Here is a 25,892-nt window from a genome sequence, read left to right as displayed (position 1 = left end):
TCCTGAAAAGCAAATGGTTTGAAAGCTATTTATTGCTCTGTACATAGTTCTGATTAAACAGAAATGTCTGAGGAGATGCTTTGCTAAAAAAGCTTGCTTTCCCTTAGAGATACTGAAATAGAGAAATCTTTGACAGCCTGTTTTTTTTCTGGCAGTGTGTTGACGTATAACTGCATTATTTTGTCTGATGTAACTATATGAAAATAACATGTGTCTGGCTTGCTTAGTTCAACTTGGGTGGCTAAGGGTATTGCTCCATGGACTAATATGAATTAGTCAACCACCAAATGCATATATTTATGTTTTTATAATGTGGACCGTCGTAATGCATCTTTGTCACCCTCTTTAAATCAAAAAAGCCAATGATAACTTTGGCTGACTGCGTAAAGACTAACAAAGGTGACTTCTTTATGATGGCTATGATAAAGGCTGTGCTGAGTTCCATGGCAATTGTAAGAAATCCAAAGAAACTATTTCTTTCAGCATCCCTATAGGAGAATGAAGGTAAATGGGTAGATAAAACATAACATCCTATATATATATATATAATCGATTATCAGTTCAATAATTCAAGGTAGTGGGGATGCTTGGTGTTAGTCAACAGAAAGTCCAACTATGCCATTTATCTAAAAGAATAGTTGCACTTGAATAGAGTTCTTCTTGATATGTACCGAGGTTCTAAGAGCTGGGATTTATATATCATCTTTCCAAACCTCAGGAAGTCTAATAGCACTTTGCAGCCAATGAATATTGTTGGAATGTAGAAGCCGTGGCAAGCAATTTGCACGCATACTACAAACAGCAATAATATAAATGACCCGATCCTCTGATTGGACTACCATTTGAGGGATAAATGTTGGCCAGGGGATCAGGAGAGCTCAGTTGCTTCTCGTCAAATGGTGGCATGGGATTCTTTCGCAACGTATTGAGAGGGCGGGCAATGCCTTTTTTGAAATTGCAATGAATGCAGCGCCACCTCAATTGTCCCTCGGCGTCAGCTTCGATGATGTACACAGGCCTCTAGAGTACAGCCTGAACCTGTAACTTTCTGTCTGAGGCGAGCGTGCTCCCTCTGAGCCAGGGCTGTATATTCAATTCCAGCTTTCATTGCTTTGAAGGATCTGATTTTCCTTGAACAATGTTATGGTTTTGAAACATATTTGACGCTTATCTAAGTGAACATCTCTAGATGTTTACTGTTAAGATCCAGGGAATAACTACACAGTCGAGGCTTTCTTCTTCTCTGCCACCTAGAAGCTTTAAGCAAACTTTCATTGCCTATTTAATCAAAGTAAACTATAGTGCAGGATGGTATACACTCAGAATTGGGACTGGCAGTTCACTAACAGAAGGATCCCATAAATTCCAGGAAATCTACATCTTTAAATGGTACAGTATGATGGGTAAAGTGCCTGAAGTATACTATCGAGGACAGGGGGATGAATTGCCTTGTAAAGAAAACAATACTGGGTGAAGATACAGAGAAGGATACCTAAAGGATCTCCTGAAGTGCCCTACCCCGCACATTAACCTTTCTCTGTCCTTCAGACACTAATTGACCTCCTGCTGATTTTTCTCTTTCTGGTCTAATTTGCAAACTCCCTGTTTCCTTTTTAAATTGACACTACTTATTCTGGTTTTAATCTGACACGGTTGTTTTGTTCATTCACAAATCCTGCTGCAAAGCTTGCTTTGACTTCAGTTTAAGTGCAAGTTTGCCTTTTTATTAGACTGTACTCTATCTGTATCTTTCAAAGCCAAAGATTATGTACGTTGCAGTTCTTGTGGTCAACTGAAATGGCCAGAAATGTTACACGTGTTAGGGTCTGCAGAACATGTTAGCAAGAAATCTGAACGTGTGGAATTTATTTTCTTGGCATGGAGCATGTATTTAACCTATTTAAATTCAGAGATGTTGGGCTAAGATTCACTGCCTAAGACATATATAGCTCCCCCAACTGTGGAGCAGGAACTACTCATCACCCAGCACTACCAGTTAGGACTTTTGACTCTCCTGTAGCTTAACCTAAAATGGGCCGGTGAAAATTTGAATTTTGCAAATGCCGAAGCTAAGAATATTGTGACATATTTGCCACGTAGTTGAAATTTGTTTTGCTTCCAGACCGTTGAAGATTCCGAGGATGGAGTTGGACACAAAGGTTTTACATCTACAACTATGCAAACTGGTTTCTGTGATTGGAGCGCAAAATATTTTGCACAGCCAGTGATGAAGGTACTTGAACCACCTATTAATTTTCTGATTTTCATGTTAGCATAACAAGTTGGGTTATTAGCATACTAATAATCGTTTGGTAGTTCCGAGCTTGAATATTGCTGCAAAAAAAAAGATTTTGTTGAAGCTTTTCGTCTTGCACTCATCAGGACAAATGCAAGAATGCCAGGGGAATGTCAGGGGAAATAACAACTTTATACGCTGAGAAGTGAGTGCTGATTGGTCGGCACATGGATTCTGATTGGTCGAGGTGGTAGACATGCCAAGCATTGTTTGAAAGTTTATGCCAGGCAGCTTGACTCTGGTCAAGGCATTGCCCTGAGGAATGAACCAATGAATGGCTGCCACTGATACTGTTGAGCTGAAACAGATGCAATGTGTGCACATGTTCTTTCTGCCTGCAAAGAGCAGGGCCCTGTGTATTAATATATGTAGATTCTAGTACACACATTGCAAACCCGGCCGATGATCTTCAGTTGGTTGTCAGCGTAACTTTTAGCACACTGAGGATTATTTAGTCAATGTTGTCCAATCACAGTATCACACCTGATGTTGAAAACTGTTTTGATTTCATAAGCATGAGCGAAAGGGGCATGCTGTTTGATGCCGGACTTTGGGACACACGGCCTACATACCTAGCATCACACTGGCACTGAAGTTAATATCCCACATTACTCATTTAGAACATGGAACATACAGTGCAGAAGGAGGCCATTCGGCCCATCGAGTCTGCACTGACCCACTTAAGCCCTCACTTCCACCCTATCCCCGTAACCCAATAACCCCTCCTAACCATTATGGTCACTAAGGGCAATTTACCATGGCCAATCCACCTAACCTGCACATCTTTGGACTGTGGGAGGAAACTGGAGCACCCGGAGGAAACCCACGCAGACAAGGGGAGATCGTGCAGACTCCGCACAGACAGTGACCCAGCGGGGAATCGAACCTGGGGCCCTGGTGCTGTGAAGCCACAGTGCTAGCCACTTGTCCTACCGTGCATCACTTGTGTGATAGAACGTTTTTTTGGTTTGACTGCACATCCAGTAGGAGCCAAATACCACTTGTGGCTCTGCTGCACAGTAGCACCATGAAACAGCTAGCTTCACCTGTTGCTTAAATGTTTGAGATACCTTGCCCTTCCAGGGTAATCTGAGGTGGACTGGGCACTTTGGGTCAAAAGTGACAGGCTCAGACCTTTTCATAACTTTATGCACGATATAGAGCAAAATAATTGATCAGGATAGCCATTATCCTGTGGTATGTCTTTGATGTGCTTTATCAGCATCAAGCTTGCATGGTAAGCAAATTGTTTAGAACTTATTTACAAGGTTGCAGATAAGATCAATCTTATAGCATGTGGAACGGTAAGAATCCCAATGCATGTATTGGTCAATAAAGGTAGGCTTGCGGTACTTCGTGGGAGAGCATCCCTGGCAGATTTTTCAACCAGGGCGTCAGAGATTTTTCAACCAGGGCGTCAAATGGAGCAGTCATTTGACTGCTCCATTTGAAAGGTGGATTTGAGCACAGGATGGAGCCCATTAAGACATGCAAGAAATTATTACATTCTGCCACGGATTTAAATAAAGCAAACGTATCATCTAAATATCAGACGGGTGAGAGGTTAGGTGCCATTCCATCAAAGACACGTTTCTCATGGGTCCCAACTAAGATGTTTGCAAGAGCTGGGCTAGAAGGGATCCCATGGCAACATCATCCATTTGGGTATACATGATGTTGCTAAAGCTGAACTCAGCTGTGTAAGTTGCCAAGAACATATGTTCAATGAATACTGATTCATGCAATGGTGGTGGGTCTAGATTGCCATGATATAGTGCTGGCGCACAAATACCTATGGCCTCCGGAAGTGGAACATTGGTGATTAGGCTAGCAGTGTCAAAAGCCATGGGTGCAGCATTGTTAGTTCCATGCAAGTCCTGTACGGTCTTCACAAATGTGAAGAAATCCTTTATCGTTTATCTGGATGTTCAAAATTGGTTGTAACAAGTCACCCCAACCATTTGGTCAATTCATGCAGGAAAGATCATAAATAAGATGGGCATAAAGGGACATCACTTTTGTGTGTTTTGGGCCACCCATGCAGGCCCAGCAAGCTATGATATGAATCCTATCGTATATATCTTGATTATCTAGGAGGTGAAATCGGGGGTAGGTAGGAATGTGTGTTCGAAGTTGCAATCAGGTCAGCCATGATCTTATTGAATGGCGGAGCAGAGTGGCCGACTCCTGCTCCCGATTCGTAGGTTCTTCTCACGCACAGTTCATCGATCTTGCACAAGCGTAGCAAACGTAGGGTTTTTCTAGCTTCCTTCGATCAAGGCTGTCGGTCATGTTGAGTGACATGTCCATTGGATACAAATTTGAACCAGTCATTAAGAATGGGGTGCCTTTTGTTGATGTTGTCACACTTATTAAGGATGACTATTCCCATCCTTTTGTCAGGTTTATGGATGTGTATGCCTGGGTTAGTTTTAAGGCCTTACAACACTCTTGAGATATTGGCGTTGCATGCGAAAAACGGACAGGTTTTTCGGAATCCTGCAATATGTCTGTGCGCGATCAGCTAGGCACGCTTTTAAGGATTCAGCATCTTTTATAGATGCTGGTTTGTGGCAGGAAGTTTGTTAGTAGATGTGTTTGACCTCAGCAAATACCTCTTCCTGTTTTGCTGTCTGTAAATTATCAGACGCTTGAACCAATTTATCATTAAAACCTTTTCCAGGTGCCCTTATTTGCAAGATGATCAAAGGGCAAGCACAGGTTTTGACTTTGGTTTTAATTTAAAGTCTCCAATTCTGTATCGGCATAAGACCCAGGCCGTTGGCCATTTTATCACAGTTTGATTCGGAATGAAGACACACCAAAACTGAAACAACGCTTAAGAAAAAAGCTCCTCACTTTCTGAGAGTACATGGTCAGAACAAAGAACAAAGAAAAATTACAGCCCAGTAAGAGGCCCTTCGGCCCTCCAATCCTGCGCCGATCCAGATCCTCGATCTAAAACTGTCGTCTATTTTCTAAGGATCTGCATCGCTCGGTTCCCTGCCCATCATGTATCTGTCTAGATACATCTTAAATGACACTATTGTGCCCACCTCTACCACCTTTGCTGGCAATGCGTTCCAGGCACCCACCACCCTCTGCGTAAAGAACTTTCCACGCATATCTCCCTTAAACTTTTCCCCTTTCACCTTGATAGGCTTACATTAACACTGCAGGTTACTGTGAAAAGCCCCTAGTCGCCACATTCCAGCGTCTGTTCGGATATGCAGAGGGAGAATTCAGAATGTCCAATTCACGGAACAACACGTCTTTTGGGACTTGTGGGAGGAAACCGGAGCACCCGGAGGAAACCCACGCAGACACAGAGAACGTGCAGACTCCACACAGACGGTGATCCAAGCTGGGAATCGAACCTGGGACCCTGGCGCTGTGAAGCAACAGTGCTAACCACTGTGCTGCTGTGCTACCCAATGAGGAAGCATCTGAAGATTTGGGTACAAACAAATTAATAGACATGCATAAATATAATCAGAGTTACTTAACAGTTAGAAAATCTTCAGTGGACTGATTTACTTGACAAAATAAGAGCAACTATTACACAGCCAATTTTGTGAAACATTGTAGACTGTAAATCAGTGCTAATGGATGCTACGTGTTAACTATAGCAGTGACCAGAGTCCGAGATTATAAATTGGTTAGAATATTTGTATAGGTACCTTCAGGTAATGTTTCCTATATTTCTCTTATGGACTTGAATGGCAATTTTACAGAGCTCTATTTCTATATTTTTTTATTAGGCTATTTTCATGTTGATAACCCGTGCCTTTGTCCCTTATTTGACATAGAACGCAAGTAAGACTAAAGGGTCTCTTCAGTCCCATGAGATACAGCTCAAATTGCCTGTCGCAACTTCCACTTGTTTTATTTCAAGAGCCTCAGTTTTGCTCAGACTAACTATGTTTGGGGAAATGATGCTGCTGCGTATATGTTCTCTGGTGAATACTCAGTGAAGAGCAGGTACCCTACCAGGAAATAAAATGAGGGAACTTAATACATTCGCCCATGCTCCATTTTACCAGCATATTATTTTGGAAAAGTATGTGTAAAGTGATGTGCTCTGCTTCATCGGCAAATTGTATTTAATGTAAACCTGACTCATACTTGCATTGGAAGACATGAGGCATCAGGTGATTGGAAACATAAGGTGATTGATTATCTGTCACTCCACATATTCAAATTAATACTTTCATACCAATGTATAAACCAGACTTCACGCTCATACAAAGACTTTAATTAAAAAAAAAAAAATTTAGAGTACCCAATTAATTTTTTCCAATTAAGGGGCAATTTAGCGTGGCCAATCCACCTAGCCTGCACATCTTTGGGTTGTGGGGGCGAAACCCACCCAAACACGGGGAGAATGTGCAAACTTCACACGGGCAGTCACCCAGAGCCGGGATCGAACCTGGGACCTCAGCGCCATGAGGCAGCTGTGCTAACCACTGCGCCACCGTGCTGCCCTTCATACAAAGAAGTTCAAGCTCATTTCTTTATTTTGATCCAAGGTGAAACTAACCTCCGAAATATTGGACTTACTTCCCAACTTTGTCGCACAGCGTTCCCCTTCCTTGGCAGTCGGGAAGGACGATTGCTATGTGGAAGCAATGCTGTTCAATGATGGGTTTTTTTCACTCATTTGACCATTCACTCAAGTGGTCACAGGTAAAATAAGTTTGGTCCTTGGTAGATGAAAGTATGTAAAGCATCTCCATATTTTAGATTTTGAGTTGTTGTCTGACCATGTGGAGTAGAAACTTCAAGCTCTGTTTTAAAAAAAAAATAAGATGGTACATTGAGACTTCAGATATACTTCATTTATCAGATTGTATTGTTCCAAAAGATTTGAACTGCTCCAAGATGAAACATTGATTTGAGGCAATGGTATTTGTCAGAGATTCACTAAATTTTAAGAATTCATCTTTTCTCCATATGTTTTATATTGCTTTAAAGATAAAATATAGTAATTTTGCATCAATATTTCCAGATCTATATAAAGTTGTACTTTGAAATAATCGGTCTACATTGATCCCTATTGTGTTGTAAGGAACTAATCAATTGTTTTGACATTTGATAGTAAATTATAATCATGGTGGCTATATCAATACCTCTCGCCCTTATCCTTCACCGTAGCCATTCTTGATGGATCGGAACTAACATCTAGAATTGATTGTAGCGCATAAAAATAGTTTATCAAATGTGGCTGCTGTGACAGGAGCAGCAGATATTCGATACTTGCTCTGTGCTAATCCCTACAGCGCAAGTGGTAGTGATTCCATGGTGGGCCTCAGTAAGGCAGGCTGGGAGAAGGGAAATGACAAAAGTTGTCTCTATCCAATGATTCCTGCTGCATAAAAGTGGGCATTGACTTAGACAGTAGATTTAGATGTGTCTCTGATGGCTCTCAGTGGCACAGCTGAGTGGTTGTTGACACTGCTCCTTTACTGCGATGATCACCATTGTGGAGCCTTGTTGCTAATTGAGCTTTCTCTCTATTGGTACGTGTAACTATACTATCAGGATTTGAATATCAGGCAGCACTTGTACTAGGTAATAGATTGAGGAGCATTATGACAAGCGTGCCATGATTAGCTGCTACTCTTTCATTGCCACCTGACAATCACATATGAAAACCATGTGACCCTGAGAATTAGCAGTTTGTTCTTTGTAGCACAGAGCCCATTCTTCTCCCACCTTTAGCAAAATGAGGATTGTTGAATCCCAGCCTTTACAATTAATGCCCAAGCCCTTCGTGGGAACACATCAGATAAAGTAAAATCATGACGTGCATTTTATCACAAAAGATCTTGCAACTACCCTGTTGGAAATCTTCCCTTAATCGCCACGCATTTTTCACACTTTGACACAATCGCACTTTTGATACAATTTTATTGAACAGTCTCACATCTAAGTTAATGGCTAATGTAAAGCCTGTGAGAACAGCTTGATATTTCTCTGTAATGTGGTGTCTCTGCTAGACATGTTCATACAAGTTTTGTACTGGCCCGCTTGTTCTTGCATTGCTTTCTCAACTGAATAGTGATTTCTTTTTCTCAGTTGAATCATAATGATGTAGTTTGTAGCATGCAAGATATTTTGAATGAATTCCTTCAGTTTCCTGCGTTTAAGTTTAAATGAAAGATCAGATACTGAACCAGCGGAAATGTTGAAGTGCCTGTTCCTGCACTTGATTTGCAAACACTTTGACTTCTGATTTGTTAATGGGCCTTGCAGAGATCATTCACTTCATTGCCAAACATGAATTACTTAATCCAATTTGTGGAGGCAAGGTGGTTAATTTGTACAAACCTGTTTTTCCGTTTGACCAGTAATCCTGGAGTTTTTGATTCAGATTTTGGTATACGTGTGTCTATGCAAAAGGACATTTAATTTGTGTTCCAAACAAAATTTATAGCAGTTATTAAGCTGGTAAACATTTCTTTTAAATTACATCAGAAATACCAGTTGCTAGATTTTTTTTAATGCCCTGTGTCTTCAAAACAGAACACCGTGTTCTGTTTCCATCAGTAAAAATTGTTCAGCGAAGGACATATGAAAAGCTGAGAGAAGAACATCAAGACAGACCTAATTTATCAGGCACCTTCCATGTTTTCAGGCATTCCAGAATGCTTTGCAGCCAGCAAAGGACTTTTGAAGTGTAGTCACTGTTGTCATGGAGGAAATGGGACAGCCAATTTACACACAGCAAGCTCCCAGAGACAGAATTGTGATATTGAGCAAATAATGGTCCAGAATTTCCTATCTGGATCGGAATCCTTGTTCCCAGACCCAGATTAGACAAGTTACCTACTTGCCCTCCTGCGATTGTTCGGGTCCATCTTCTGATGGGAGGTCCTTCCAAACTCGGGCAGCACAGTAATTCCTCATAAGCAGCGGCAGAACAATTCATGGTAGAAACCACACCCCATTTTACCACACTTGCTGCCATATTGTCTTAATGGGCCCAAAACTACGGGGTGGGGGGGCGAGGGGGTGTGTAGCAGGTGAAGGATATAGTTGGGGGTCAGTAGCAGTTATTCACATGTTAGAACTGGTTTAAATCCTTTTAAATTTCTATAAATAACTATTCAGGTAAGTGAGTCAGAACCTTCCAAAGTCTCCAAATCTTAATTCTGAGCTACAAACCTTTTTGGATGTTCGCGAGATGGGAATCGCCCATTGGATGTCCAAAATCCCTGGGCTTTTCCTACATGGCCAGTGTGTTGGGGCTTCCAAGGTCTCCCCGGCGCATCTTGGAAGTATGGCCATCCAGAACTCCGGAACAACGTAATATGCCAATGGGCCAATGCTAATATCAGCATTAGGACTGAATACATGTGCTCCAGAACTTGCCATGCCCCTAACCAACCTATTCCAGTACAGCAAAACTGGCATCAACCCCGCTATGTGGAATTGAAGCAGGACAAATCTAACCCAGCCAATTACCACCCCATCAGTCTACTCTCGATCATCAGTAATGTGATGAAAGGGATCAGTAAGAGTACTACTAGCGGCACTTGCTTAGCAATAACTTGTTCATTGCCACTCACATTGGGTTCCGCCAGGGCCACTCGGCTCCTGACCTCATTTCAGCTTTGGTTCAAAATGGACAAAAGAGCTGAATTCCAGAAGTGAGAGTGATTGCCCTTGATGTCAAGGCAGCATTTGACACAGTGTATCAGCAAGGAGCCCTAGCAAAGCTGGAATCCATAGGAATCGTGGAAAACTCTCCACTGGTTGGAGTCGTACCTAACACAATGGAAGATGATAGTTGGAGGTCAATCGTCTCAACTCCAGGACATCACTTAGGAAAGTATCATAGATATCACCATCTTCAGCTGCTTTATCAATGACCTGCCTTCCTTCCATTGTAAGGTCAGAAGTGGGGATATTTGCTGATGATTGCCGTGTTCAGCGCCATTTGCAACTTCTCAGATACTGAAACAGTCCATCTCCAAATTCAGCAAGACCAGGACCATATCTAGACTTAAACCGACAAGTAACATTCATGTCACAAATGCCAGGCAGTGACTATCTCCAACAAGGGAGAAACTCACCAGTGGCAACAGTGTGCACCATCTGCAAGATGTACTACAGCAACACACCAAGACTCCTTAGACAGCACCTTCCAAACCCATGACGTCTACCATCTAGAAGAACAAAGGCAGCAGATACATGGGAACGCCACCACCTGGAAGTTCCCCTCCAAGCCACGTACCATCCTGACTTGGAACTATATCGCCGTTCCTTCACTGCTGCTGGATCAAAATCCTGGAACTCCCACCACAACAGCACAGAGGGTTTACCAAAGCCACATGGACTGCAACTTGCCACCACCACCTCGAGGTCAATTACGAATGGGCAATAAATGCTGGCTTAGGCAACGACACGCACATCCCATGAATGAATTAAAATAAAATGTGTTTTAGCGTTGTTGATTCAGAGGTAAATATTGGCCGGGGCACTAGGGATATCTCCCTTGCCCTTCTTCGATATAGTGCCACGGCACCTTACATGTCTGCTGGTGAGAGCAGATAGGTCAGTACAACAGCTGATCTGAAAGTCGAGCCTAACACGTACAGATGAAGAGTTGGGCCGTATGCTTTAATTGAGATTTTATTTAAAGGAGTTGCGTGGCACAATATGTTGCAAAAATTGCCAACACATTTTAAGCAAAAATGTTACATTTTGTTCCAAGATCAGAATTTTTAAGTGGTAAGATTTTTTAAAAAACAACTGGGTTTATTTTGACGTGTCTACAGCAATTGGTGCGGCAGGCTTTGGGTATCAAGCTATACTTCCAGTGATTATGATTCATTTTGCCACCCTCCAACAGGCTGTGTGTGTAATGGGACATGGCCTTTACAATTTTGGAATGCCACCCCCTTGCAATCTTTTCATCCCAGATGGTGTGAAAGCAGTTCATCCCGACTCCATTTTGCTGTTCTCTTGCAAGGAAAGTTCATCAGTGATTTCAGCATGGGATGAAAACTTAGAAGTCATGTTTGACGAGGTTGTGCAGTATGCAGTGGAAGGAATTTACTGGGTGCTAATTCAGAACTCTGCAGCCATTATGACTTGAGGTTTACTATATTTTAGTGGCCACATTCTATTAACTTTGCATAATCCAGAAGTTCAATGTTCATGTTTTAGGTTTTGATCTCAAAACAAAACACGTTTCCCGTTATGTACAAGCCAAGATCTGTTGAGGGTCACAAATTAAGTTATTGCTGACTTTGCCTTTCACATTTCTTCTCAGAATTTCTTGTGAGCCTTATCTCTTGTTTTATGAACAAGGTTGGGAAGCAAATCAAGTCTCCCTCCTTCACTTAAAACTTGTACGCTGTAAACTCTCAACTACAATCTGTTGCACGATATGGTAGCACAGTGGGTAACGCCATTGCTTCGCAGCTCCAGGGTCGATTCCCGGCTTGGGTCACTGTCTGTGCGGAGTCTGCACATGCTCCCAGTGTCTGTGTGGGTTTCCTCCGAGTTCTCCGGTTTCCTCCCATAAGTTCCGAAAGACGTGCTGTTAGGTAATTTGGACATTCTGAATTCTCCCTCCGTGTACCCGAACAGGCGCCGGAATGTGGCGACGAGGGGATTTTCACAGTAACTTCATTGCCGTGTTAATGTAAGCCTACTTGCGACAGTAAAGATTATTATCATATAAGCTCTTTGAGTCTAGCATCTCTTGATCAATGCCTTTTGATTAATTTTTCGTTTGGTGTGAAAGATATTGTTAATTGCCCGGAATCTTGCAGCACTTCAGACTTTCTCCCGCCAGCTTTCAGCTCGAGGGGTTTGCATTAGCTGATGTGTGATGGATGGGAAGTGTGCGAATAGATAATGTTTTTAGAATATTTTATTGTTTGTGCAGTATGCTCTCGATCTCCTGTGGCATTGATTACAGTTTGTTCAGAGTTGCTTTCTTGCTGTAGGGCCCTGGGTTTGAGAGTGAAGAAGGCTGCATGTAGTTATTTGAAAAATAGTTGAGCAGTATGTTCTTGGAGACTGTCAAAGTCAATGCTTTTAATTCCTTAGAAAGTGTTTTCTTTACTCTGTTAGCTGGAGAATAATGTAAATCTGGCTATGCAACTGCCGTGATTTGGTAGCTGTAATTTTGCAAAATCCAGAAGTTCAGTGTTCATGATTTATGTTTGGACCTCAAAACAAAACACGTTCCTGTTATGATTCCCTCGCTATAGGCTATTGGACTGGAGATGACAAATAATAACTAGATACACAAATGCACCCTGAAATCACCTCAGTTTGTGTGTGTAAGTAGTGGTTGCAGTACTCAGTGAGTTAAATAAAACAAGTTCATTGGTTTTCCCAACAAACTGAAGTAGTAAAATACAGATCTTGTAATTGGTTCTGGCTGAGTGGGAGACAGAAGGTGTAAAAATCTATGGTGTGTCATGATCCTAATCATGTAACACTATTTCAACGCCCACATTGCCTCAGGATTTAGCAAGCAGCTCTGTTTACTGGAAAGAGGTTCTGAAGGGAGAAAGAAATGACTGCAAATATTATTTTGATGGAGACCATGATGAAATGTTATTTGTATTGTATGATTTTCATAATTAGCACTGCAGTCATCTTTGAGATCATGATTCTCAGTGTATTGGGGACATTTTTGCATAACTTTGGGTATGGAGTTCATTGAATCACAGAAGGTGGATATTTTCAAAAGTCTAAATGTGCATATTTTTCCCATAAATACATGTCGAATTCAGAAACTAGCTTTTGATCAGTTAAAGGCACATTGAAACAAAGTTTGAAATTTAATGTCGGTAAAAAGCTTTAATTTACAAAAGGAGTATTAACAATTTCAGTGCTGTAACATCACTTCAGTAAGATAGATGAAAAAATGTTTTTGCTAATCACTCAATTTGAAGATGAAGCAAAATTGAAACTACATTCTTCCACCTAAATGACCCCCGATTTCATTTCACGAGAGATTAATTGCGATGAATTATATTTACTAATTAATGTGCATTTCTGCCAAATATTCATGACATAGAATCATGGAATTTACAGTGCAGGAGACCATTCAGCCCATCGAGTCTGCACCGGCCCTTACAAAGAGCACCCTACTGAAGCCCATGTATCTACCCTAGCCCCGTAACCCAATAACCCCCACTTAACATTTTTTGGACACTAAGGGCAATTTAGCATGGCCAATCCACTAACGCGCACACCTTTGGACTGTGGGACGAAACCAGAGTACCCGGAGGAAACCCACGCAGACACGGGGAGAACGTGCAAACTCCGCACAGGCAGTGACCCTGCTGGGAATGAAACCTGGGACCCTGGAGCTGTGAAGCAACTGTGCTAACCACTATGCTACCATGGTTCCCTTGTAGGGGAGGCAGTGGTGTAATGGTACTGTCGCTAGACTAGTAATCCAGGAAGCCAGGGTATTTTAAATAAATTCAATTTTTACCTGCACAATTTTGGGTTGTGGGGGTGAAAACCATGCGGACACGAGGAGAATTTGCAAACCCCACACGGACAGTCACCCAGGGCCGGGATTTGAACCCGGGTCCTCAGCGCCGTAGGCAGAAGTGCTATCCACTGTCCCACGTGCTACCCATGTCTTTGGTTTATTTACAAGGCCTTCAAAAAGACAAGTTAATTGAAATGACAGGTGATTAAAAGACGAGGTGCCGGTTAAAGCTAAGAAGACAGAGATATATGATGTATTAGTTGAGTACTTGGGTCTGTTCAAAACACAGGAGAGCCCATGAGCAAGTAGTCCAGATAATGTAACATCAGAATAATTTCTGGCTAGGAAAACTGATCTGGAGAGTTGCAGTTCGAGCATGAGAGAGAATTAAAAAGAATAACGATTTAGAGATGGGGAAAGATGATGAGTTCAAAACAGCATTTGAAATTAGGAAAAAGACAGATTAGCAAGGGAAGAAGGGGGAAAGGAGAGAGAGGAAATATCAATTTAAAAGCTTGATGTTGAGGAAAGTCAAGAGGGAGTAGTCCAAAAGGGAGTGGGGATATGTTTCAATATGTACAAGCCTTACCAAGATTTTAGGAAAAGGATGGAGAGACATTCTTCATGTCATTTGAGAAAATAGCAACTCAAATCCAGTTGCCAAAGGAAAAGTGGGCATTACCCAGGCAAAGTAAACTGACAGGATGGGTGCAGGAAATTTATGCTTCCTTGTCAAGAAACAATTTAAAACGATTATTCTGGATGTGTATTAATTAGCTCCAGAGGCATATAGGCAAAAGTTTTGAAATTCAAGGAAGCAGCCCGGGCAGACTTGTATTGAATTTGAAAGGGTTAAGCAGATTTTTAATACGGTGGATACAAGCATTAGGAGTTGAAATTACCTCTGAGGCTCTGAGATGAATCATTCTCTTGGCAGAATTTAAGAATTTGCTATATTCTGTGAGAAGAATCTTTGTTGAAGACCAAAGGGTTATGATCGTTAGACAAGCAGCAATAATTGTTGATAATTATGAGCCGATCCATAAATTTAAACCTTTGCTTCGTCACCCCCATAAATTTGAAAATGACTGGAAGTGGGAGAGTGAAAGGTAACAGGTAACCAAGGAAAGAAATGGATAGCTGGAAATGCTCAGAGATTCGCTGCTCAGACCAGAAAGGAAGGTACTAAGGAGGAAGAGGAGACTTGAAGGCCTAAAATGTTACCAGTGCAATAAAGTGGGATACATTCATTCAGCATGTTGGAAGTTGCGAGGTAAGCTCATGGGACTTTTTTGGTGTTCATAAGCAGGATCCTGAAAAGGGAACGAAAGTGGAGAATGCTACAGGGCAGACCGTAGCTTTAGTTGGAACTCGGTGGCCTGAAGAAAACACTGCTGTGGGAGCAGGTGTGGTGAACGATCTAAGGGGAAGATCCCCACATTTTTATCAAATGACGTAGCCAAACCCATAACGATTTTAAGGGACACAGGTTCCACGCAAACTCTCTTATTGGAAAGGAATTTGGATTTCCCTCTGGAGAGTTCCATGAAAGCTAAGGTGTTAGTGAGTGGGATAAGTGGAGATTATATCCCAGTTCCATTATATAAAGTGCAATTGGAGTGTGATTTATTATCAAATCCAGTAGTTATTAAAAGTGGTTAAGAAGTTACCAGTAGACAGAATAGATTTACTTTTGGGGATTTATTTGGCAGGAGTGAAGGTTATAACTTCACCCATGATTTCAGAGAGTCGAGGGAATATATAGAGACAGAAGAGTTACAGGAACAGTTTCCAAACATTTCTCAGTCATGTGTGGTGACGAGGGCAATGGCTAAACAAAGTCCACCACCAGAGATTGAAGTCACACCACCATCGGGTAGTAGAATAGCCGAAACTATCATTGAGGATGAGGATAATTCCAAGGAAGTGTTTGGTGGGACACCATTAATTGAGGTCCAGGAGGCAGACCCAGAGTTACATGGATTAGCATAGTCGGCTGTCTCAGAAGTTTGAGGCTGTAGGCGTTCCAGAGTGCTATTGCGTTGAGAATGGAATACTGTTGAGGAGAGGGAGACATCCTGAACAGTTGTTCATCAGGTAGTGGTATCGCCGAAATATTGTAAGGAAATACTGGGTGTACCATATGAGATACCAATGGCAGAACCCGTGGAAATTCGGAAAACTCGGGCATCAGTCAGCTGCCGTTTTTCTGGCCAGGACAGCATAAATTCTGTAGAAGTTGACATACCCATCAGGTAATGGTAAACCACAACATGTGATTAGACCAGCACCTTTGATACCCATACCAGTGTTTGAAGAACCATTTAGTCGGCTATCGGTAGATTGTGTGGGACCATTGCTTAAAATGAAGGCACGGCATCAATTCATTCTTATGGTCTTGGGTATGACCACCCAATTTCCTGAAGCTATACCTTTAAGAAAAATTATGGCTAAAGTAGTAGTGGAAAATTTAACACAGTTCTTCACATGCTATGGCCTACCCTAAGAAGTACAATTTGACCAGGGTCCTAACCTTCAGTCTAAAATTTTCCAGGACTTAATTTGCAGTTTAGGTATCAAGCAACTAAAGTCGATCGCCTATCACCAACAAACTCGGGGAACTTTTAAACATATTTAAACACTAGCAAAAGTAGCTGGTCAAAGAACATCAGAAAATCTCATCCAGGTATAGAGGCAAAATACTGTGGATGCTGGAAATCTGAAATAAAAACAGGAAATGCTAGACAAACTCGACAGATCTGAGTTTTGGATCTAAATGATCTTCTACAGGACAGATGAAAGTTCTGTAAGGATCATTTAGGTTTGAAACGTTAACTGTTTCTCTCCACAGACGCTGCCAGACCTGAGTTTATCCAGCATTTTCCGTTTTTGCGTCAAATTGTAATATCGGCAAGGTGGCGCAATGGTTAGCACTGTTGCCTCACGGCACTGAGGTCCCAGGTTCGATCCCGGCCCTGGGACACTGTCCGTGTGGAGTTTGCACATTCTCCCCGTGTCTGCGTGGGTCTCACCCCCACAACCCAAAAAATGTGCAAGTAGATGGATTGGCCACGCTAAATTGCCCCTTAATTGGGGAAAAAAAGAATTGGGTACTTTAAATTTATTTTTAAAAGTTATAATATCGCCAACATTAATTCCAATGTTGAGATCACTGCCAGCATCAGTGAGATCAAAATTATAACTCCAAAGCTGTATGTTATCATTTGTGTTTCAGCTGTGATAGTTGTCATCTTTCCTTCCTTGGGCAGTACGGTAGCCTTGTTGATAGCACAATTGCTTCACAGCTCCAGGGTCCCAGGATCGATTCCGGCTTGGGTCACTGTCTGTGCGGAGTCTGCACATCATCCCCATGTGTGCGTGGGTTTCCTCCGGGTGCTCCGGTTTCCTCCCACAGTCCAAAGATGTGCAGGTTAGGTGGATTGGCCATGATAAATTGCCCTTAGTGTCCACAATTGCCCTTAGTGTTGGGTGGGGTTACTGGGTTATGGGGGTAGGGTGGAGGTGTTGACCTCGGGTAGGGTGCTCTTTCCAAGAGCCGGTGCAGACTTGATGGGCCGAATGGCCTCCTGCACTGTAAATTCTATGATTACTATGTATAGTATATATTATATGGGGTAGATGGGAATGTAGAGTTGAGGCCACAATAGAAGCAACCATGATCTTACTGAATGGGGGAGGGAGGGAGGGGGGGGGGGGGGGGGGGGGGGGGGGGGGCTCACAAGGCCAAACAGCCTACCCCTCCTCATTCGTATCTTCATAAATGATATATGGTATCCTTTTGCCCTGGAACTGCTCTGTTTATCCTTTTGGGGGTGGTGAGGAGAAGCCTTGCATTTATATTTTGCCAGAGCACATTATCAGGGCACTCCAGAGCATTTAGATTTTTGAGCTTAGTCTTATTTGAGCACATATAGCAACTATTCAAGAGTAGCTCCCCATAGGCACCAGTAGGATGAATGACAAGTCAGTCTGTTTTTGGTGGGCGTATTTGTTATGAAAGGAATGTTGATACGAGCTTTGCTTTTCTTTGAGTCGTACCATGGAGAGCAGGGTTACAATTTAACATTCCGTCTGTGAAATCGTGCCTCCAGCCATGCGGCAGGCTACAGCTTAGTTTGTCATTCTTTTCTAATCCTTCAGCCACACTGTTGTGTGTACTGCCATAGGCTGGAGAAGGGTGTTACCAAATTTACCAAAAGCAATGGATATAAAGATATATTTTTAAGAAAAAGCAAGAATGCCATTGTTGCGCATATCTATTTCGTTGGGTTGTATATTTTATGTTGCTAATGTAAGGGACCAGGATTCTTGAAATTTTCTCCATCTCCCATTCAAAGTAAACTGAGAAGCTGTTAACAATCAGAATAACGAGGTAGTTGATGAGCAAATGTGGTGTTTTGACCAATTGATTGTCATATTTAGGGGACAAAAAATAGCTGCAGTTGTGAGGGAAACGCATTTGGAGGAATGTTGAGTATTGCTGCAGGTTCGCAGAAGCAAGGGGGTGGCCAAAACCCTGCCAGACCGCAGTCCGAAAGATTTAGCGTGGAAGGCTTCAGCATTTGCCAGCAGGAATTGAAGCTGCAATTAGAGAACCGTGACATTGAGTAACCTAGTCTGCCTGTGGAGCTGCAGTGACACGAGGCCTCGGTTTCAGTAATGTGCCACAAATGCTGATCTCAGCATGCTGCGCATTCACTCTAGCTGAGCCCTTGCCAACACTGAAGCTACAGTGGGTTGCACAACCACAGCTGCATCATTAAAATTGGAATGCCGTAAGACAGTACACATCGAGGATCTGTGTTCCTGGAACAGCAATCTTCTATAAATGTCTTGTTCTTCATTTATAATTTACTGCGGAACCGCATCTGCCTGGACACTCCGCTCATCCGATTTTATCATTTTGGTGTAACTCTTGACAACTAATGGCTATTTAATAAGACCACTAGCGGCTGAGACCAGTAAATCGATTCTCATTTCTGTAGTTGCAAGTCCGTATTCCAGCAGAAGTGACCCACAGTGAGCTTTCTCTGTCAGACAGATTTTCTCTTGTTTCACACTCATTTTTGCTTTCTTTCAACTATTGAGACGGGAATATTCCACCATTTAAATCTGTGTATTTTAAATATGGGTTCTACTTGTTGATAACAGCCCTGTCGAATTCAGGATTTGAAATGTTGACTTTCTTAGTGAATCAAACAATCTGTCTCCAATTTTTAACTTATTTGTTTTCTTTCTGAGCTTCTTTAACACTATGGGTTATTCCCTGGAAGGACAAAGAAATTATACATTCCTAAGCGCCTCTCCATGTCTGTCTTAATCTGTTGGAGTGCGTAAATGATAGCTTTAGTTGAGTCCCTTGATTATTCTATATCAAACAAAATTGAAATCATCGTGGTGGAGGATGCGGTTGCTAAGGGATGGAATATTTCTACACCTTTGGCAACCAGTGTGGAAATGGGCTGAGGTCATGAATAATTCTCACAACCTCCATTTTTAAAAAGTGCAAGAGCGATGAATTGGAAAAAAAATACAACCTTCCATTTACCTCCTGAGTACAAGTCCAATTTAGATGAAAATTATGCTGCGTTGCGATTTTGTGTTGCGCACCCTGGGAACTGGGTCACCTCACTTGTTTTCATCTCACTGATTGAAAGTGGATTTAAAAAAACAGGCCTTGACCCTTGTGCCAATTCATCAGCCAACTCCTTCAGCGTTTTTCAAGCTCCATCCCCTTCCAGTGGTAAGCTGACTTTTTATTCGTTCATGGGATGTGAGTGTCACTGGCGAGGCCAGCACTTATTGCCCATCCCGAATTGCCTTTGAACTGAGTGGTTTGCTAGGCCATTTCAGAGAACGGTTAAGTGTCAACCACAGTGCTGTCTGGAGTCACGTGTAGGCTAGACCAGCTAAGGATGACAAATTTCCTTCCCCAAAGGACTTTAGTCAACCAGGTGGGTTTTTACGACAATCAGCAATGGTTTCATGGTCATCATTGGCGTCAGTTAGCTCAGTTGGCGGGGCGACTGGTTTGTGATGCAGAGCGATGCCAACAGCGCGGGTTCAATTCCCGTATTGGCTGAGGTTATTCATGAAGGCCTCGCCTTTTCAACCTCTTCCCTCACCTGAAGTGTGGTGGCCCTCGGGTTAAATTACCACCAGTCAGCTCTCTCTCTCTCTCTCTCTCTCGCTCTCGCTCTTGCTCTCTCTCTCCTTGTGATTATGCGTTAGGGATCATAATTGCGAATACAAAGGGCAGCATGGTGGCGCAGTGGGTTAGCACTGCTGCCTCACGGCGCCGAGGTCCCAGGTTCGATCCCGGCTCTGGGTCACTGTCTGTGTGGAGTTTGCACATTCTCCCCGTGTTTGCGTGGGTTTCACCCCCACAACCCAAAGATGTGCCGGGTAGGTGGATTGGCCACGCTAAATTGCCCCTAAATTGGAAAAAACTAATTGGGTACTCTAAATTTATTTTTAAAATAATAATTGTGAATACACAGTTTGTACCAACATGCTGAGTAATGGAATACACAAGTAGAGTGTTGATTTGTGTGGAAGAAAGCAACTTCTGTATCATAGTTCTCTACAATGAGTTTACCATAAGCTTCAGTAACTAGGTACTCTTCCTGCTGATGTTGAAATAGACACACTCATCGTTTCTACAATTGCTGTGAAACCATGGGATAATTTTATCCAGGGAAGTAGAACGCTATAAAAGGACTTCTTTTAAAAAATCTTTCCCTCATCAACATAATCTTTGAATAGGTTGGCATAACCGAGATGTTAGCATAGACCTTAGAGATTTTGTTTGAGGATGCAGCAAGTTTAAAAATTTGATGTTATTAAAATATTCTGAGAAAAATAATTTAAATCCGTTGAAAAAAATACCCATGGCTTTAATCCTGACAGAATCGATAAATTACAACCATTGTAAATTATCGCAGATGGTATTTTGATAACTGGTCTATGGAGTATCCAGGAAACGGGGAGGATACCACTGCAGTGCTGTCATAGCTGCAAATTTATGTAACTATTGTAAAATATTCATGAAAAGGGATGCTTAAGCACTGAACTGGAGCTGCTTTGGGCATAGCATAAGTCAAGTGAAATGCTTCGTATGATTTGAAATACATCATGAAAGGGGGGCATCCTTTGCCAGAAGATGCATTTAAACATCATTTCAATTTTTATGGCTTGGACAGCACCGTGACACAGTGGTCAGCACAGCTGCCTCACAGCGCCAAGCCTATTTCGGCCTTGGGTGACTGAGTGGAGTTTGCATGGGTTTGCTCCGGTTTCCTCCCACAGTCCAAAGATATGCAGGTTAGGTGGATTGGTCATGATAAATTGCCCCTCAGTGTCCAGGGATGTGCAGGTTAGGTTATGGGATTGTGGAGGTGGGGTGCTCTTTCGGAGAGTTGGGGTGTGGACTCTATGGGCTGAATGGCCTACTTCTGCACTGCAGGGATTGTATGATTAGAAACAGTAAATTACTACTTTCCATACACTATCTAACAATGATTCTAAATATTTTGTTACTAACTCGGGGATTACAAAGTGTCGGAATGTCACCGATTTTTGTTAATTAGAAGGTGCTTTTGAAGATGACGCACTAGTATCTCAATGTCTGTTAGTACTGACTTATCGCCTCAATATTTCAAACATTAGAGTTGTCAGAATTGGAAAGCAAGTTCCTGCTGGATTTTTAAAAACGACATTGCTCTGTTCCAACCTGAGCACCTACCCCTTCCGTGCATCTCACTAATAAATGCTTTGCGCACAAATCTAGCTTATTGCTGAATTGATCTTATTGAATCAACTTCAGTATTCTGAGACAGTATCTGCAGCAAAGTGGTGGGCGGCCTGAGAATGCCTGATGATGCAAACTACAAGATGCTCAAGTGGGAAAGACAGCATCAAAACCTCTGCCATTGGTCCCACCCCACTCCCGCTGTCATTGGGTGACAGCACAATCTCGCAGAAAAGAAGAATTTTCAGAAACAAGAAAGAATATTGGGTAACGCGTAAATTGGCATTTCACAAATTCTGCATTCCTTCAGAATATATCCTTTAAACAGCTCTACAGAAACTCAGCAAATGGCAACAAAAATTGGCAACAAATGCCGGCTTTGCCAGCAGCCCCCACATCCCATGAAAGAATAAATTGGGGAAAACTGGTTGCCTGTTGAATCCATTTCTAGTTTGAGAATGCAGCAAATGGCCAGAAAGATCCTGACTTCAGCAAGCTACATATGTCTGTTGGTTGAACAGTATAATCTGTTGCAGGTCGTCAACATTCTGAGAATTGAACAAAACAATATATTATTCACAAATCAACTTCAATTTGAATATCATATTCTTAGGACCTTTAGATTGAAAGCTTGCCACCATGCCTGAGGATTATCCATTTTCAAGCAAGTTTCTTGTTCCCTTTAATGCCGTGTTGAATCTGGTTCATATAAACCAATTTAAGAAAACTGAAGCCACCATTCTTGCTATCTTTGAAAACTTAACGATAGCACACAACAAATGTCCTTTTCCCTTTTGGACCAAAGTAGACTCTCTCTACCAGCACACAGTGTACTCCAGAGATGTCCTCAATAATTTATTGGAAGGAAGCTAATTGCTTTCCTTACCTTCTGTCTACTCCTGGACTTCCAGCACAGTTTTCTGAATATTGATTAGGAACTGTGCCCATTGACTGATTTCCAGAGTACCTGAAGGCACTTGTTGCCCCTATTGCCAACTTTGTTGCTGTTAGCTAACTCAGAAGAGGCAGAGTTTCAAACATGGTAATTTGCTGATCTGCCTGACTGAGCACCTCATTGCCACAGTCAACTGAAGCATTGCATAGCTTCCTTCTATTAAAGAACAAGAAACCTATTCATATCCTTCTGTTAAAGAACAGATAACTTATTCATATTCAGCTATCGACATCCTCTTACTCCCCCTTCCCCACTTCCAGGGGGTTGCTCATATAGCACTAATGTTCTCGAAGGCCTTCCTTCAACCTGACAGATCTCCGTACATTTGACCCATGGTTCTCGGACACCTCCACATTTTAAAATGCATAACACCCTCTGCATAATATTTCACTTGTTCTTTCTTTCTACTTTTCTTTCAAATAGCTGATCCCATGAGTGCTGGAAATCTGCAAAGGATCCCACTCCAGATGTGAACCTTGATTATTTTTTCTATGTTGGTTTTTTGCATCCTTTTACATTTTAAGGTTTTCACTTTTCTTTTTTTCCCATAAATTTAGAGTACCCAATTAATTTTTTCCAGAGCCAGGTTCGAACCTGGGACCTTGGCGCCGTGAGGCACCAGGGCTAGCCCACTGCGCCCCCATGCTGCCCTAGGTTTTCACTGTTCTCTACATTGCTTCAAAGCATTCTAGGCTTTGTGGATATAACTGTTTCTACTTTTTTGACATTTTAATTTAAATGCGCATTTTATATTTGGTCTGATACTTCTGAAAATTAACACCATCACCTTTTAGTTACCTTATAATGTTTTATTTCATTTGTACAAAAGTGTCAGTACCCCAGCACTAATTACATCCAGAGAGCCATTATATTTTATTTGCTATGTTTCATGCAAGTGGTGGACTTTAATTGGTTATTAATAGGCCTGTCGATAAATCAGTTGAGTTCTGCGATTGACGCTTTAATTTCTTTAATGCTGTTAATCGCTGAGGTTACACAGAATGCCTCTCGGAGTCCTCTGCTGCTTTCATTGTGCCTACCTGATCCTCTGGGATTGATGGAATTGTTGTCGACAGGCAGGAAAACATTGGTTTCCCGAGCCTGGGTGGTTGCCCAAGATCCCTCCTGGGAGTGTGAGAGAATCTTAACTCTTGTTGCTGGGGCCTCTCTGCCCACACCTTCCCTTCTCCGCCATATTTATGCTACCAACTGGTAAAGAGCTAGGAAATTCAAAACTTCAGGCTGCATATAAATAGTCACCAAGGCTTTCATATGTTCCATTCTTCAAACAGCATATCTGCTCACCCGGTTACCCTCTCCAGATATTAACAAAATATTTCATCTCAATCCTCGACCATGTCTCTTTGAATGAGGTGCTGTCAGTTAATCAGATATAACTGTAATTAATGCATTAGATGCTTTGACAATTAATTTCTTCAGTTTCAGAAGTTAGAGCCACCCTTCAGTGCACCTCGCAATTCCTGACCATATGCTTCTAGGCAAATATTATCTTCATCTCCACAACTCCATTATAACCTGTAACTCTGCAAACAGTATCCTGCTTCTGCACACGTGAAGATGTCATAGATATACACAAGATAGGAGCAGAAGGAGGCCTATTGGACCTTCAAGCCTGCTGCACCATTCATCACGATCATGGCTGATCATCCAATTCAATAGCCTAATCCTGCTTTCTCCCCATAGCCCCTCCTATTTCACGTGTGCATTCCATTAAGTTCTTCTGACATTGCGCCCCCAACCCCCACCAATACAGTGACTACACTTTTAAAGAATACTCGCTTGGCTGTAAAGTGCTTTGGGGCATGTTGAGGCTGTGAGAGCCGCTAAACAAATACAAGTTACTTATTTCTCCTCCACGACAGTATAGTGAGAAGGCAACAGTATCTTTCAGTTATCTTGAACCTGAGGCCTCTGCATCAGCCATGAACCCCACCGCCTGCTGCTCCATTCAGTAACACACTAACCAGCTTTTGTGGCCTGGCGGTTCGAGTATTGTCGCAATTAAAACCAAAGTTAACTGAGATTTCTTTTTAATTTTAGTCGCCTGACAGCCCTATTTACATAATTTAGTCGGAACAAAGTAGTGTATAATTTGGCAGTCTGCGGCTGTTGTTGCTGCAAACACAGTTTTGACCTAATTTAACGCAGCTTTTATGCCAATGCTTACCATTATTCTGTACAGATTCCAGAGGAGCACGATGTTGAAAGCCTGGTCCGGAAGGAGCGAGAATGGAGGTTTTTACGTAATGGACGAGTTAGAAAGCGAGCTGGCTGGATTGTAGAGAAAGGTGAGCCACATACCAGATATAATTAAACCAGTTATTACTGTTAATAAAGGTGGATTTTTAATTTTTAATTGAACATGCAACATTGAGAGTTGCTAGTGCAAAAGGAAAGTGGTCCGGATGATGGAAATCGGAATAAAATTGGAAGAAAACACAGGATACAATCAGAAGGTCAGACAGCACCTGTAGAGAGAAACAGAGTTGACATTTCAGGTTAACAGCCCATCTGATGATGGGATTTGAAGGAAAAAGCATTAATCTTTTGGAATAGGCAATGGAAGAATCGGGGATGAGAGCGTGTGCATCGTCGGGAAAGGTCACGAGTTGAAAAAATAATTTTTGAGTGAGGTTAGGAATCTACTTGTTTATTGGTGTTGTCGTTCCAGAACAGTTTTTAACATTGGGAAGAATGGGAGAATATTTTAAGATAGAATATTTTTTGCGACAGTGGGGTTGTGTGGAAGAGAGGCAGAATGACTTTGAATTGGGATGAGATGTTCATTGATGGTAGCTGGAGGAATTTGGTGGTACAAGTGGAAAATTAAAATGTGATGCAAGAGAACACTAGCTGTAAAGTCTAGCTTTGAATTCTCTCAAGTCTTCGTTCTGCGTCACTCAATGCCTAGTTGGACCATGTTCCCTTGAGTCAAAGCATTGAGTTGTTGGACTTTGGGGATGGAGATATTTAATTGGCCACAAGTATTTTCGTTACCGTATAAGGTGCCCAGATCAGCAATACAGTTTCCCAGGATAAGTGCATTTTGCGAGTGAGCACGGATGGAGGACGGGCTGAAGTCACGGGAGAAATACCAACAGGTGTGTTCACACCTGGCCAATGAGAGGGGAGAGGGAGGGGTCAGAAAGATACATCAGAGAAGAGAATGGAGCTTGATTCTGATGGGAAACATGAAGTAAGAAATGCAGATTCCAGAAGTATACAGTGTTGAAAGCCTGGTCCGGAAGAAGTGAAAATGGAAATCTTTATGGTCTGGACAAACGAGCTGGATGGATTATAGAGAGTGAGTAATGAGCACAAAAAAAAGAGGCTGTTGGCAGTGTTGAAATAGCTGAAGGAAGTAATATTGAACAAG

General features: G+C 42.1%; 1 protein-coding gene across 1 annotated transcript in view; it reads left to right on the top strand.

Moving 5' to 3' along the window:
* rptor (regulatory associated protein of MTOR, complex 1) overlaps window positions 1-25,892 on the top strand; it is a 415,805-nt gene that overhangs the window by 325,960 nt on the left and 63,953 nt on the right. The window contains exons 24-25 of the mRNA XM_038778271.1: window positions 2,123-2,233; window positions 24,699-24,804. Of these exons, the coding sequence (XP_038634199.1) occupies window positions 2,123-2,233; window positions 24,699-24,804 (217 nt within the window). The remainder of the gene's footprint in view (window positions 1-2,122; window positions 2,234-24,698; window positions 24,805-25,892) is intronic.

This window comes from Scyliorhinus canicula, chromosome 18, assembly GCF_902713615.1.
Source record: "Scyliorhinus canicula chromosome 18, sScyCan1.1, whole genome shotgun sequence".
Lineage (NCBI taxonomy): Eukaryota > Metazoa > Chordata > Chondrichthyes > Carcharhiniformes > Scyliorhinidae > Scyliorhinus > Scyliorhinus canicula.
The sequence above is the reverse complement of the archived record's forward strand: the minus strand, read 5'-3'. Positions and strand labels throughout refer to the sequence as shown.